A 12,677-nucleotide genomic window follows, 5' to 3' on the forward strand; every position below is an offset into this window, starting at 1 on the left:
TAACAAAAGCACATGTTAGATTGCCCTGTTAATTGCCACAGTTTTCTTTAAAAAGTATTGCAGGGAATTACATTTATATTTTAAAGGTTCAGGAACCATTACATAATGCTTCGGTACTTTGGCTTTGAAGGCAAATGTCATTTCTCTGTATCTTACACTAATAACTGTTTTAAGTGGATTTTAATTGCAAAACGTTTAGTTTCACTATGGGGAGCCATCAAAATACAAATAAATGCATATTTATAGCATAATCTTCTGCATGTCTGCTCAGAAGAAAATTGAATGGGACTTGCTTCCAAATAAGTGTATATAGGACTGCAGTCTTAAAGCGCCATAATAAGAACATAAAGCAAATCTGAAATAACAAATTAATTGAAATTTGTTATCTGTTATTTAATTACAGCAGTCAAACTGAAATTCCATTTTCCTCTCCAATACAAAAATATTTCATTGTGGAGATGGCAACTTTTGCAGAAAGATAAACTAACTCATTTGCACAGATGTTCCACATATATTTTAGCACCATTTTGAGGGAGGTGGGTTTTTGGGTTGCACTTTTTAAAGTTTCCTTCTTCTTTGTAAACCAACAAAAAACTCCAGTGAAAATTTAGAAAAGCAGATGTTGCTGATGTTACAGTTAATCATGTATGTTAAAAGAAGTTAATATTAAGGAGGATTCTTAGCCATTCAATGCATGCCTATGCGGGGTTTGCAGATCATGGTGTGTGTGGCTGACTTTTCCCCTACTCGTATATGCTGTTAGTTCAATGTCTTATCCCCAAGGGCTATGGTATCAGCAGAACATTCTTTTTTTCTTTTTCTTTTTACAAACCCAAATAAGAGATAATGTCCCTTCTTTATTCCAGTCAAGCACGCTCATTGCCACAATTATTCTGCCTATTTCTTGAACTTAAATAAAATTGCAACATATAGGTCATATATTATCCCTGTTGGTAGTTTTTTCCCCACCTTGCAGACGTTCACGCTGATCACACACTAATTTTCTTTGTTGCATAAAGAAAACTGGTTTCCTAGACTAATCAGGGTTCACAAAGGAAGAGGTATGCTAAGGACAATGTAATAAAAGGGTTGATATTGTCTGTGCCACTACTGTAATTCAACAATCAATATACTCCAAACAGGAAATATTCCATGGCTCAACCAAATTACAGTGCTGTACTCGCCTCTTCTTCGCTGCTGTTATCTTCCTTTTCTTTTTCATCTTCCTCCTCCTCTTCTGCTTCGCTACTGGAGCTTTCCTCTTTCAACTCAGTCTTCCAGTTACTGGGAACAGTTTTGTTTTTACGGAATTCTAAGGCTTGATCAAAAGCTGTAAATTGAATGAAACTTATTAGCACTGAATGTCTAGTTTGCTCCTGCATGTAAAAAAAATAAACAAAAAAAGGCCAGTTTGGTAAAACACACAAAAAGAGAGAAATGGAGCTTGTTCAAGTTTTCTCCTTGGGAACGTACTGGTGCAGGCCATATGCCGTTTTCTTGTGGGGAAAAGATAGTAAGTGTGTGAAGTGATCCTACTTTTATTTGAACATGGGATTTCCCTCACCCTGAGAGATAAAAAGCCCACCTTTGTTCCAGAGGGGTTGGGCTAACATCTCACAGTAAGCACATTCACCGATCTTTGCTTTTGGCATTACAAAACTATCTGCTATAGCTAGATACTATTTTATCTCTTTCAAGAAACCTTTAGCAGACTGGCTTGGAGCCGCAAGTCCATCAGCCATAGACAAACCCCTGGTATAAGTTCATAACTTTTGTGCATCAAAGTAGTGCAATGTGCTCATTTAATCACAGCTCACCTCTCACTACCTTCTATGCTAAAATGGTATAGTTTTATAAATATACAAAATTAAAAGTGCCCTCTGTCTTGATATAGTTCGCCCTGTTCAGAATGGAGTTGCACTTCTCCCTAAAGGATCAAGTCTGCAGCCTGGGTGTGGCTACTGATCTGGTCTTGCAAATGAATGCTCTGTGGGTCATATAACAAATTCTGGTGGGATCTGGCCACTGTTCTTATGATGTGTTTGAAGACACGTGGAACTTCAGTTAGTTCTGAGTAGAAAGCATACCTGTTAATTGCCACAAATAGCAGGGAACATACCTTGTCACTAATTGAAAAAAGACCACTATCTGTCTATTTATTTGTGTACATAATTAAAGGTGCTGGCTTTGACTTATTAAGCATTAAATGGCTTGGGATCAGGGTATATGAAAAACCACAAATTCCCATCAAAACATGTCTGAGTATTAGGATCAGACGCCCTGTTCACAATGTCCCATCTCCTGAAGTATGGTGGGTGGCAGAGAAGGACAGTACCATTTCAGTTGTGGCACTTCATTTAGGGAACTCATTCCCTGTCCATTAGCCTAGCAAATTGTGATAGCTTTCAGGGGTTTCTTTTACAAGTGAGGTATCACTCAGCTGATTTATTCTGGCTATTTAAGATAGTATTCAACATGTTCTTGATGGTATTTAATGATGCTTGTCTTGTATGGTGTTGGTTTTTGTTCTTCCTACTTCAATTAGATTATTAGCACCCGCAGAAATTATAACTGAGAGGCAATGTGTACATATTTCAAATACATTAAAAGAATAAGTAATGAAAATTCAGCTACCCCTATTTACCCCTTCTCTGATATTACAGTTTGGGGGTTGCTTTTTTTTTTTTTTAAAAAAAAAAAAAGATCCCAGCTGGGCTCAGAAGGTGTCTCTGCAGGATTCATCTCCTAGCTGTCCCTATAGCAAAAGCCAGAGACTGCCTGTATGGTTATAATGTGAAGGAGCTGTGTGGGAGAGATGTAATGGAGCCAGACAGGACCAGCATATCAGGTGGCTGCTGACTGGAGAACAGCTGCCAGTCTGAAATGTCATGCTTTTTGTCGTCATTCTTGAGCTGAACTGCAGGCTGGAATAGAGGACTGTTAATAGTTCACAGAGGTGGGCAACCTGTGGCACTCTAGATGGTGCTGGGCTACTACAACCATCATCCCTGTCCACTGATCATAATGGCTGGGGCTGATGGGAGTTGGGCGTCCAGTAACATCTGAAGGGCTACAGATTCCCCACCCCTCCTGTACAGGAGCTTTGGGAAAGCACAGATGAAAAATACATTTGAGTTTTTCTTTCTTTGTGTGAATGCCCAAGGGATGAATGTGTGTGGTGTAAATTAGCTGAAGAGGAACAGATTTGGGAGGTAACCTAATTAAAGGAAGATTTAACTGAGAAGTTTGGAGGTGAACTTACTTGGCTCACCTCAGGGGACACCAGCCTGGAGCCTGTGAGTGCCATGGTGCCCACCAGAGTCTTCATTTGTGCTGCCATGGAGGCTTACTTTCTTTTTAAGCAAGTCTCCAGCCCTGCTAGAAACATAGTTATGAAGCAGAACACGCAGGAACACTCTTCTAAGGAATGTCTGTAAAATGAGCAAGCCTGGCTCTCCTACCTGGTCAAGTGTTTTTAGTCAATGTGTGAAGTGATTGATACCAGGCAGTAGGAATCCTGAGGTCCTAAAGAGCTGCTGCTTCCACTCCCCTTTAATACACTTTACCGGCCTGCCTCATTTTCTATGCAGAAATTCAACAGGTTAAGCACGCTCTATAATTTTATGTGAGGCCATGCTCCCCATGGCAGCCATTTTGTGCTTTGTTCACACCCCTAAGGCAGCCATCTTATGACAGAACCCTTTCAAAATTCAAAATGTGTTCCCTGGTCCAAAAAGGAAGGCAACTCCTGCTCTTCTTTATACTTAGGTTCTGGTTTTGGGTAAGTCACCATTCTCTCAGCTTCAGTCATTCACCTTCTTTAAAATGTTTTTTTGCAGCAACAAATGTGAGATCACAGAAGTAGTCTGGTGTTTAAGACAGAGTTTCTGCCTGATATTTTCTTTGAAGCCTTGGGCAAATCACTGATCTCCATTTGGTCTAGCACTCTTATTGCAAACATTGGTCAGTCAAATCCCAGTGCGAAGCTTATAAACAGGTCGTGAAAGGAACAATTCCCCTGCTGTTTGTCCCCAGCACCCAGTATTCACTGAGTGTACTCAGTGAGTATACAATTCAGAGGTATACTACCTGATAACATGAAGGTTCCATTTAGCTATCATGGCTAATAAGAGGAGCTTTCTAGGGTAAGGAACAGGAAAGAGCAACTTTGAGTGGGCTGAACTGCAGGAAAATATGGTAGGAATTGTTTAGCAGTTGGTGGGATGTAGCACCCTCATGTTTTGTAGCACAGCTGTCCCTCATAGTGTGCGCCAGATTTCTAGCCAAATTCAGCTGAAAAATGCTAGCTTTTCTTAATTCTATATTGTCTTTACCTTGCTTTAATGCAGCATCAGGCTTTGGTGAAGAATCACTAATCTCTCGAACATCTTTCCTTGGTACGGAAGAGCTAATAAATAATAATAATAAATAATAATAATAATAATAATAATAATAATAATACAGTATTACAAAACTTGTAAAACAAAAAATTTAAAACACTTTAATAACAAATCATTCTTTCCATCCATGGATCAAACATACCATCCTGGTATTTTCAAAAAAACTAGGTCCATAAACATTATTATGTTCATTTAGCAAGAGTATCAAGGTACTGATTCCTGGGTCCATTACCAGAGCAGATTTAATTCTGTGCAAGAGCTTTCAATCCAAGCTTTCTGTGAGTGGAAAGCAGTGGGAACAGACAATTGTATCCATGGCAGCTGCTTAACAGTGCAATCCTTACAAAAACCCTGCCTTCTTGTGTCAAGCAAGAAGACAAATGGGAGATGGGTGAGTGGTTCACACCTCTCAAAAAATGGCTCCTCAGTCCTGCCTTCCAGAGGCAGAACCTAACCCACCTAGGAATGTCTGCCTCTCAGTGAAGGGAGAAAAATGACTTTATAAAAGGTGACAAGACTGACATTTCCTTGTTGATACTTTCTTAAAGAAAAGAAATTCTTCTCAAGTGAAAAAGTGGCATGAATCAGGTCAGAAATGGGCCCGCCATTTACACTATTTTGAAGCCAGCTGAAATAATACTGTGTTACTGTGATTTACAGTGATATACAGGCATGTTAACCAAATCAAGAACAGACTCTTTAGAAACTGTCCATCACAAAAACAAACTTTGACATATAGAACAAGTATGTAAAGCGGCCACCCTTTGACTTATACAGCTGCACAAAATTGCAACCTGATTCCTAACACATATGCTAGGCACTCTATGTAAGTGACATGAGTGGGGTGGAAGGTAGAATGAACAGTTGGTTTGTGCTTCCTGTCCCTCCCTCTTACTGACATTTAAAAATAAAGCCCTATATATGTCACGTCAGTGAGTAGAAATGACAGATTGTATTAGCTAGTTGGTATAAATAATGACACTGGAAATCTTTCTACTCACAATTTGCCATCCTTGAAAGAACGAACCAGAATGTTATCCTTTTTGACTGCAATTTCATCACTGCAGTCTGGACAAACCACCTGCATAAAAAGAAAGGAAATATTTAAAATATTTTATATCAATATTTGGTACCATTCTGAGATATTTCAACGAAGATACTTTTTGTTCATATTCTAGAGTCCAAAAAACTGGTCACAGAGGTGACTGACTGTCCCTGTCATGGATGCTCAGCATACACAAAAATCCTGCCCAGAGTTCTCTGAAAACTTCAAGGAACTTGTGTGAAGGCTGCCTTCCATTGTGCCATGCATGAAAAACAAGGCTTTGCTCCTCTCCAAGTGTTCTAACCTGTGCAGAGAATTCAGGGAAGGGGAGACGATGTGGTCTTATTTTGCAGTGGGCTTTGAAGAAACAGAAGCAACAAGGAGGACAGGACTTGCATTCTACCTTCTCTTTAAGTCCAGCACTGAGTGAGATAAAAGGCACACACACATTTGCCTGAGTCCTCTGTATACACAGAGGACTTGGGGGAGAGCCCTTTCATCTCATTTCCCACAGAGCTTCAGAGAAAGATGTGATGCTCCTTTCCACTGCTTCCTCAGTGTCTGGTGCAGAAGTGAGAGAAGGAGGAAGCCCCTTGCTGCCTATGCTTCTGAAAAGCCCAGCAGCAATTGAGATACCAATCTTTCCTCTCTTCAGAGTCTTCTAGGGGACGGTGGGTTAGTAAGCTAGGAAGAAATTTGTGGACCCCTATTCACTACTGATTTCACAAAGAGTTTAAATTGCTCAGCAACTTCAGCCAAATATAATCACCTACATCATATGAATTAAGCCACTTGTTAAATTACCTTCCCTATTTAAAACTGGCACATTGCTTCTAAGATCTTTGATTTGCCTTATTTCAGTTTCTAAAAATGTGACCTTATGGTGCTTTTGGCTAAGTCACAATCTTCCATTAGAAGCACGAACCTAATGCAACCTTCTTCTAGAACATTATCAAGTAATATTTCATGCTTCAGCCATTCTTTTATAATGGATGTGACATGTGCATTGCTTTTGAAAGCCAAAACAATAAATTAAAAATAATGATGATTTATTTAATGTCAACTGTACCATTTAGGATCACATTTACAGTTCTGCAAATCTTCATTAAAATTTATGAACAAGTTTTCTATCTGCAACCACTTATATGCTTGTAATTAATGTGACATGATTTACACAATTTTGGGGGAGGGGGCATTTTATTTTTAAAATGTTAATATTCTCAAGTAAGCAAGTGTAAAAAGAATTCCTTGCAGCAAAAGGATTGATAAAAACATTCCTGACTCAGGGTCAATCTAGTCTAGCCTGTTTTCCTAACCATGGCTAGCCAGATGTTTTCAGGAAGCCCACAGGGAGGGGATGAAAAAAGTAGCCCACTGCTGCTGTTTCTCCCTAGCAACTGGTACACCACTTCAGAATACAGATCCAGCAATCTGTATGTTTTGTAGCATAAAATAGGAACAATACAGCAGCTTTTGCCTTTGACCTTCTTATGCAATTGGAAGCTGAGCTAATAGCATGGAAAATAATAGGGACCATAAAATAGGAAAAAAGAAAAGGAGCAGTGCTCTGTTTTACATTTTTTTAAAAAAATTCTGCTTTATTGTATACAGACTGACTTGGCACTTAACGTGTTATTAAACTGCACAGTTTTTACAATATATGCACTTTATGAAGTAACGGCCCTTAGTGTGTTCAAATGAATTGTAGATAGTATGACTATTCTGACCTTGTTTAACGTGGTGGTTTTAAATTATGAAAGAGGAATATCTCAAAGTGCAAAATATAATTTCTAGGTACTTTTCTCTCTCTTCAAAATAAAGCTATTAAACAATATAAAATTGAAACACTTACCAAAGCTGGGAACCAGAGGTTTTTCTTTTTATCAGCACTAACGTAGTCTACACAAACAACTTTTCCTAACAGTTCATCAGTTTGTTTTCTGTCATCTTCATCTTCGTCACTTGAGGATGAGGAAGATTCTTCTTCTGGGCTATAAGGAAAAGAACTCCAAGTTAAATTGTGATATAGAGTTCAGAATTTTGATTAGGGTCAAACTACGAATGAACTTTAGCTTGAATTTTGGGAAGTGGGGACTGCTATAGGGTCCATCCCTTTCACTCTCTCTTTTCGTTCTTTCCACCCCAACAGTGGTGCTACAGTGATAGCAGTCTCCCAGGGGCGTGAAAGTAGTATTCCATGCTTGTAGCCACCATGTTCTTCATAATGCCCTTGGAATGACACTACATCACATAGTATTATTCTGAGGGGAATTGTGAGCAAGTAACAAATGGTAGCCACCAGTTTTTAAATCCCCATGTGAAGGACGAATTCACATATGATGGTCAGCCTTCTAGTGACTCAGAAACCAATCAGGGCTGGGTGGATTGTCATCCAATCAGGGGAGAGGAGCAAGTTAATAGTTAGAACCTGACAGTTTAACTGAGTAACCATTTGAGGCAAGTAACTGGACAAACTACATATGTCATAATTATTGGAAATAATGGGATAAGTCTTGTTGCCAAAGCTATGCAAGTCTCACTAAGAATCCTGATACAAACAAAGTAGCAAGTGAAAGAAAAACCTGTTGATTTCAAGCTATATTAAAACCAACTACAAGTACATTGTGTCTGCAAATGATAGGAGAGTACAGACGAAACAAAACTTTAAACAGTACTATTAACAAAAACCAAGATTAGTCAAGAATAAGCCATTATCGAAGTGCTTGTATTCACGGTGCACTTGGCAAGGATTCTTCGGTGGAAAGGTTTTTGGTACATCTTTGCAACTTTTTGAAAAAAGATACAAACAGTGTTTTGCCATATGCAAACACACACAAAAAGAAATATATATTCTAATATAGGTGCTTCATTACATTTGCATTTATGTCTCTATTTCAATGTTTGATCTGCTGAGTTAAAATTCAGAGAACAGCATCTCTGTCACCTGTGCCCCCCATAACATAAATCCATAACATGGTATCAATGACTACCCCCACTTTTTTCTGAATGTGCGCAACGCCCGCCATATAGTATACAACAAAAAATATTTAAATAAAGAACAGCAGCAAGATCCAATACCCATATTCAGTAATAGAAGCAAGCATGGCAGACTTGAGTAGCCTCTGTTCAGCCCACTACTAAATACAAGGGGAAAGTTGTACTTACACTGATTCTACCTTACAACTACCAGCGCATGAAGCCAAGCTCCAAATGTGAATGTGTTCTCGCAGCGAAGACCCCATAAGGAGTCTCGCCGCGGCATTCTGCACCCGCTGGAATTTCTGGGTCAGTCTCAAGATAGGCCTTTACTCTAACCCAGTAAGATTCTTCTTATGTCACTCTAAGATACAGTGGGCCAGCTGTGGCCTTGTCCCACGCCATTAACAAATTTGTCTGTGGTTTTTTAAAAACCCCTATGTCCTGCTTCCAATACACATTGGGCCACATAACAGCACTTTCAGTTTCAATTATGCGATACATTTCTACCAACTTCAAACCACCTGCTGAAAATTAAGATAATAACAAATCAACAAACAATTGCAAACAAAAACAACTTACATGTGATTAGATCTCCTTCCTCTATTTGTTTTCTTTCCTATGACAGGAGTCCCAAAATGTTCAGGGTTGGTAAGTGGGAGCTGATCTAGTGTCTGTTGAAAAATACATTACATTTATCACCATTTGAACTGACCCAGGAATTTTCATCAACAAAGTATGTCTGAATATTAATGAATGCATTACACAGCACTGAAAACTGCAATTAAATTAAATTGAAAAGTGATCTTCTGGAGTAGGCAATGGCTCGGATTATACGTAATGCTAAACCACAGTTTAGTGCTATATGGACAGGACTCCAATAGCTTGAGAGAAATGCTTCCACATTTTCCTCCTGCACAGTCAGGAGGAGGACTTCTGCAGAGAGTAGGGTGTTCCCCACCGCCAACCAATTTTGGTTTAGCATAATATATAAAATAATGAATTCTAGTTTAGAACAAACAGTAACTAATTAACTGCCAAACAAGCCAACTTCAAACCATGGATTTATTGAGACTGACCAGAATATGTTGCAACCCAAGATTCCTGGCCCAGACATAATGCTAAGCCAAGATTCTTTGAAAGTGAAACTACACTTGGCAAAAGTTCTCATGCAGCAGAAGAAGAGACGAGCACACAAGAAGTCTAAACGGAGCATTTGGATGTTAGGCAATTCCAACAAAATTTTGGAAGTGCTTTCCATAGCACTAGCCTTTTACAAGGTTTTTTTTAATAAAAAAAGTAAATTTTCATTTATGAGTTGCTAGGCAACATACAACAGCAAAAGAAACAAAATTATAAACAAAGCAATTCAATTATAAAACAATAAAACCAGCCCAGCAATAAGATCCAGTCATAAAATCCAACTCAGCATAAAACAGATGTAAACCAGCCACCAGCAACTAATTCAATTAGCATATTGACAAGATTCATCCCCAACAAAAGCTAAAACTGACCAAACTATCATCTCTCTGCAGTGACTGGAAGAAATGATAAATAACAAATAATAAATGCTGTTATAAGGCCTGGGAGAACAGAGAAGTTTTTGCCTGGAGCCAAAAGGACATTAATGTAGGTAACAGGTGAGGCTCTCTAGGAAGAGCATGCCAGAGATTGGAAGGAGCAGCACTGAACAATATACTCTGCCTATCAAAATACCTAACATTTGGGCACAAATGTGTAAGTACAGTCATTCCTGTTTTCTCTCCCCCACACCCTCTATTTAACTTTTGATTCTACAGAACCAAGATATAGTACTCTCAATGGCATCAGCTGCCCTCTGCAGTAGGATGAAGAACCATCAAGAAGGAATAATTAGAAAGCAAATAAGAGCAGGGTTGTAGGGATACAATGTATCTAGGGATCCATCTTGGAGAAATTTTAAAATATCTGCTTCTCACTATGCTAAACAGCAGCAACATCCTTTTTAAAATCACTCTTGCTGCAGAAATTCCAAAATATGACATAAACAGCATTGAATTAGAGTCTGGAAATAGATTAAGGGCTACACTCATATCCACTCACCTGGAAGTAAGGCTCATTGTACTCAATGGGACTTACTCTTGAGTACACATGCATAAGATTGCACTGTGAAGAGCAACAGCTCTCAGTTGCTTCTGCATTTTTTGTTTTTCTGGAGAGGTAGCCACACATGTTAGCAATTTTCAGTTGCAAATTCATAGACTCTGGAGTTACTTACCAGGTTACCATGGTGTAGAATGGTTTACACAAACACATCAAAGTGTAGAGAGACTATAGCTTAAGAAGTTAACCAGAAATTAACTTCTCTCTTGATAGAGCAGTAAATATTATATACGTTTTCACAGCTAATTAAATGCTTGGGTTCCCTGTTATAGAATTTATTTGTCCTGTGGACATGCTGATGTTAGCTATTTGTTTTTAGTCTGATTTACATAAGCATGCTTGTATACATTTAACATACACATTATCATCACTGAAAGCAAACCTATTTAAGCATATTTTGTGTTAAAATTTGTATTGTACAAATGGCCCATCTTCTCTGCTCCACTTTCCATTCTACAAAAAACTAATCTGGGAGTAAAAGGTATTTTGGCTTAAGCCATGGTAGCATGAGTTTATGACTTCAACAGCAAGGTCTCCTTGATAAGCAGTAATGATTTCTTAGACTCACATCATGATCCATTATTTTCAGAAAGCCATATTACTACATTCCTTTAATTGGTGGGATAACATGCCAGATTCCTTCAACATAACTAAATAAAATTCAGAATAGCATGGATCTACAAAAAGCAGCTAATTCTCATTTAATCAGAAATACTTACTTCACTTTCAGCAAAATGTCTCTCTCCTTTCAGGCAAAGCGAAGAACGTCTAAGAGTTTTTTCATCTCCATCATCAAATACTGTTACCAAACGTAAAAAGGAAACACAAATTATTAATCTATTTGTCCAATTACAATTAAAAACAAGCAAATCTTGTCTTATCAACTTAAAGTTGATTCAGTAGAGACCAAGTACAATTTAAGTCCTATTCACTTAAACAGTAACTAAGAATTAACTATTCCTAAATGTGCTTTGGCATCTACCCAAAGTATGACAGGAATATATTGAACAGAGTGTACAAATTTAAAAAATGTGTCTGTGCATGTGTATATATAATTTTAATTGTATGTTTAATGAAACCAACCCCTATGCAAGGCATAATACTCTTAAGATGATTGATCAGTGATAAACTGATGAAGGCCAAGCTTTTTATTAAAGTAAATCAACAAAGAAGGCATTCTCTTTCACTTTTAAATAGGTTTTGCCCATTACTATAAATTCATTGCAATCTATCAGGCATAATTTATGAACTTTCTAAGGACTCAACCATTAGTTATTTGTATAACCAATTGTAGTAGTAGAGCTTAAAAGAATTATTAGCCTATATTTTTGTGTCATCTGGCAATATCTTTTATAGAATTCAAATTAAGCAACCAGGATCCAAAGGACTACGATTCACAGGCTTTTCTGCTCCCTTACTACAATCCTCCTCCTTTCCCCAAAAGCAACTCATGAAAGGTCAAGGGATCCCCTGGAGCACAATTTGTCAAGTGGATGCATCCAGGAAAGATCAGCAACCTGCCTATTTGTGGACAAAAGCACTTTCTGCTCATTCAACAAATACCCAACCAATATTTATATCATGCACTTAGACAGTACTCTAAGAGCACATTCCTCTAAATGACTTGTCGACTTGAAACTGCAATTCCAATTTATAAGATTACAGCATCCAAAATCAAGCCAATGCTCCATGGAGCCCATAATCCTATTATTTAAACTGGTGTCTAAATACTTCTCTAGTTTTAATACATCCTTAAAGGGAGTTACTGAAGAGTAAAGTGTAGATGACACAAAATATCATTAATTTATATAAATCCACTATACTTTAACAATATGTTTCTGCATTTTCTACTGTCAATGCATTCTGTTTACAAGGTTGACATGTATAACACACTGAACAGATATTTCATAACCTGTCCTTGAATAATAGCTGCCTAGACAAAATCAGATTTTGAGAAGAAGAAAAATAAAAATTCTCTTTTCAATGTCCATCACTAATAATAATTCCCCATATTAGTCAGTCAAGGCATTATGATGTACTTTGACATACAATATTTCATAAAAGGACAAAATTTTAATAATGGGAAACATTCCATATGAAACTCTTGCAATCTT

At 37.9% G+C, this 12,677-nt stretch overlaps 1 protein-coding gene across 7 annotated transcripts in view; it reads right to left on the reverse strand.

Annotated features, from left to right (window-relative positions):
- ARID4B (AT-rich interaction domain 4B) overlaps window positions 1-12,677 on the reverse strand; it is an 81,563-nt gene that overhangs the window by 31,688 nt on the left and 37,198 nt on the right. For 6 of the 7 annotated variants that reach the window (XM_083732190.1, XM_083732187.1, XM_083732189.1 and 3 more), the window contains exons 6-11: window positions 11,283-11,362; window positions 9,004-9,095; window positions 7,298-7,436; window positions 5,402-5,481; window positions 4,335-4,408; window positions 1,185-1,330 (exon numbers count right to left, since the gene is read on the reverse strand). In XM_083732190.1, coding sequence (XP_083588316.1) covers window positions 1,185-1,330; window positions 4,335-4,408; window positions 5,402-5,481; window positions 7,298-7,436; window positions 9,004-9,095; window positions 11,283-11,362 — 611 coding nt within the window. Of the gene's footprint in view, window positions 1-1,180; window positions 1,331-4,334; window positions 4,409-5,401; window positions 5,482-7,297; window positions 7,437-9,003; window positions 9,096-11,282; window positions 11,363-12,677 lie in introns of all 7 variants that reach the window. The other variant, XM_083732186.1, reaches the window with a different exon arrangement.

Source organism: Podarcis gaigeae (genome assembly GCF_964106915.1).
Source record: "Podarcis gaigeae genome assembly, chromosome: 3".
NCBI lineage: Eukaryota > Metazoa > Chordata > Lepidosauria > Squamata > Lacertidae > Podarcis > Podarcis gaigeae.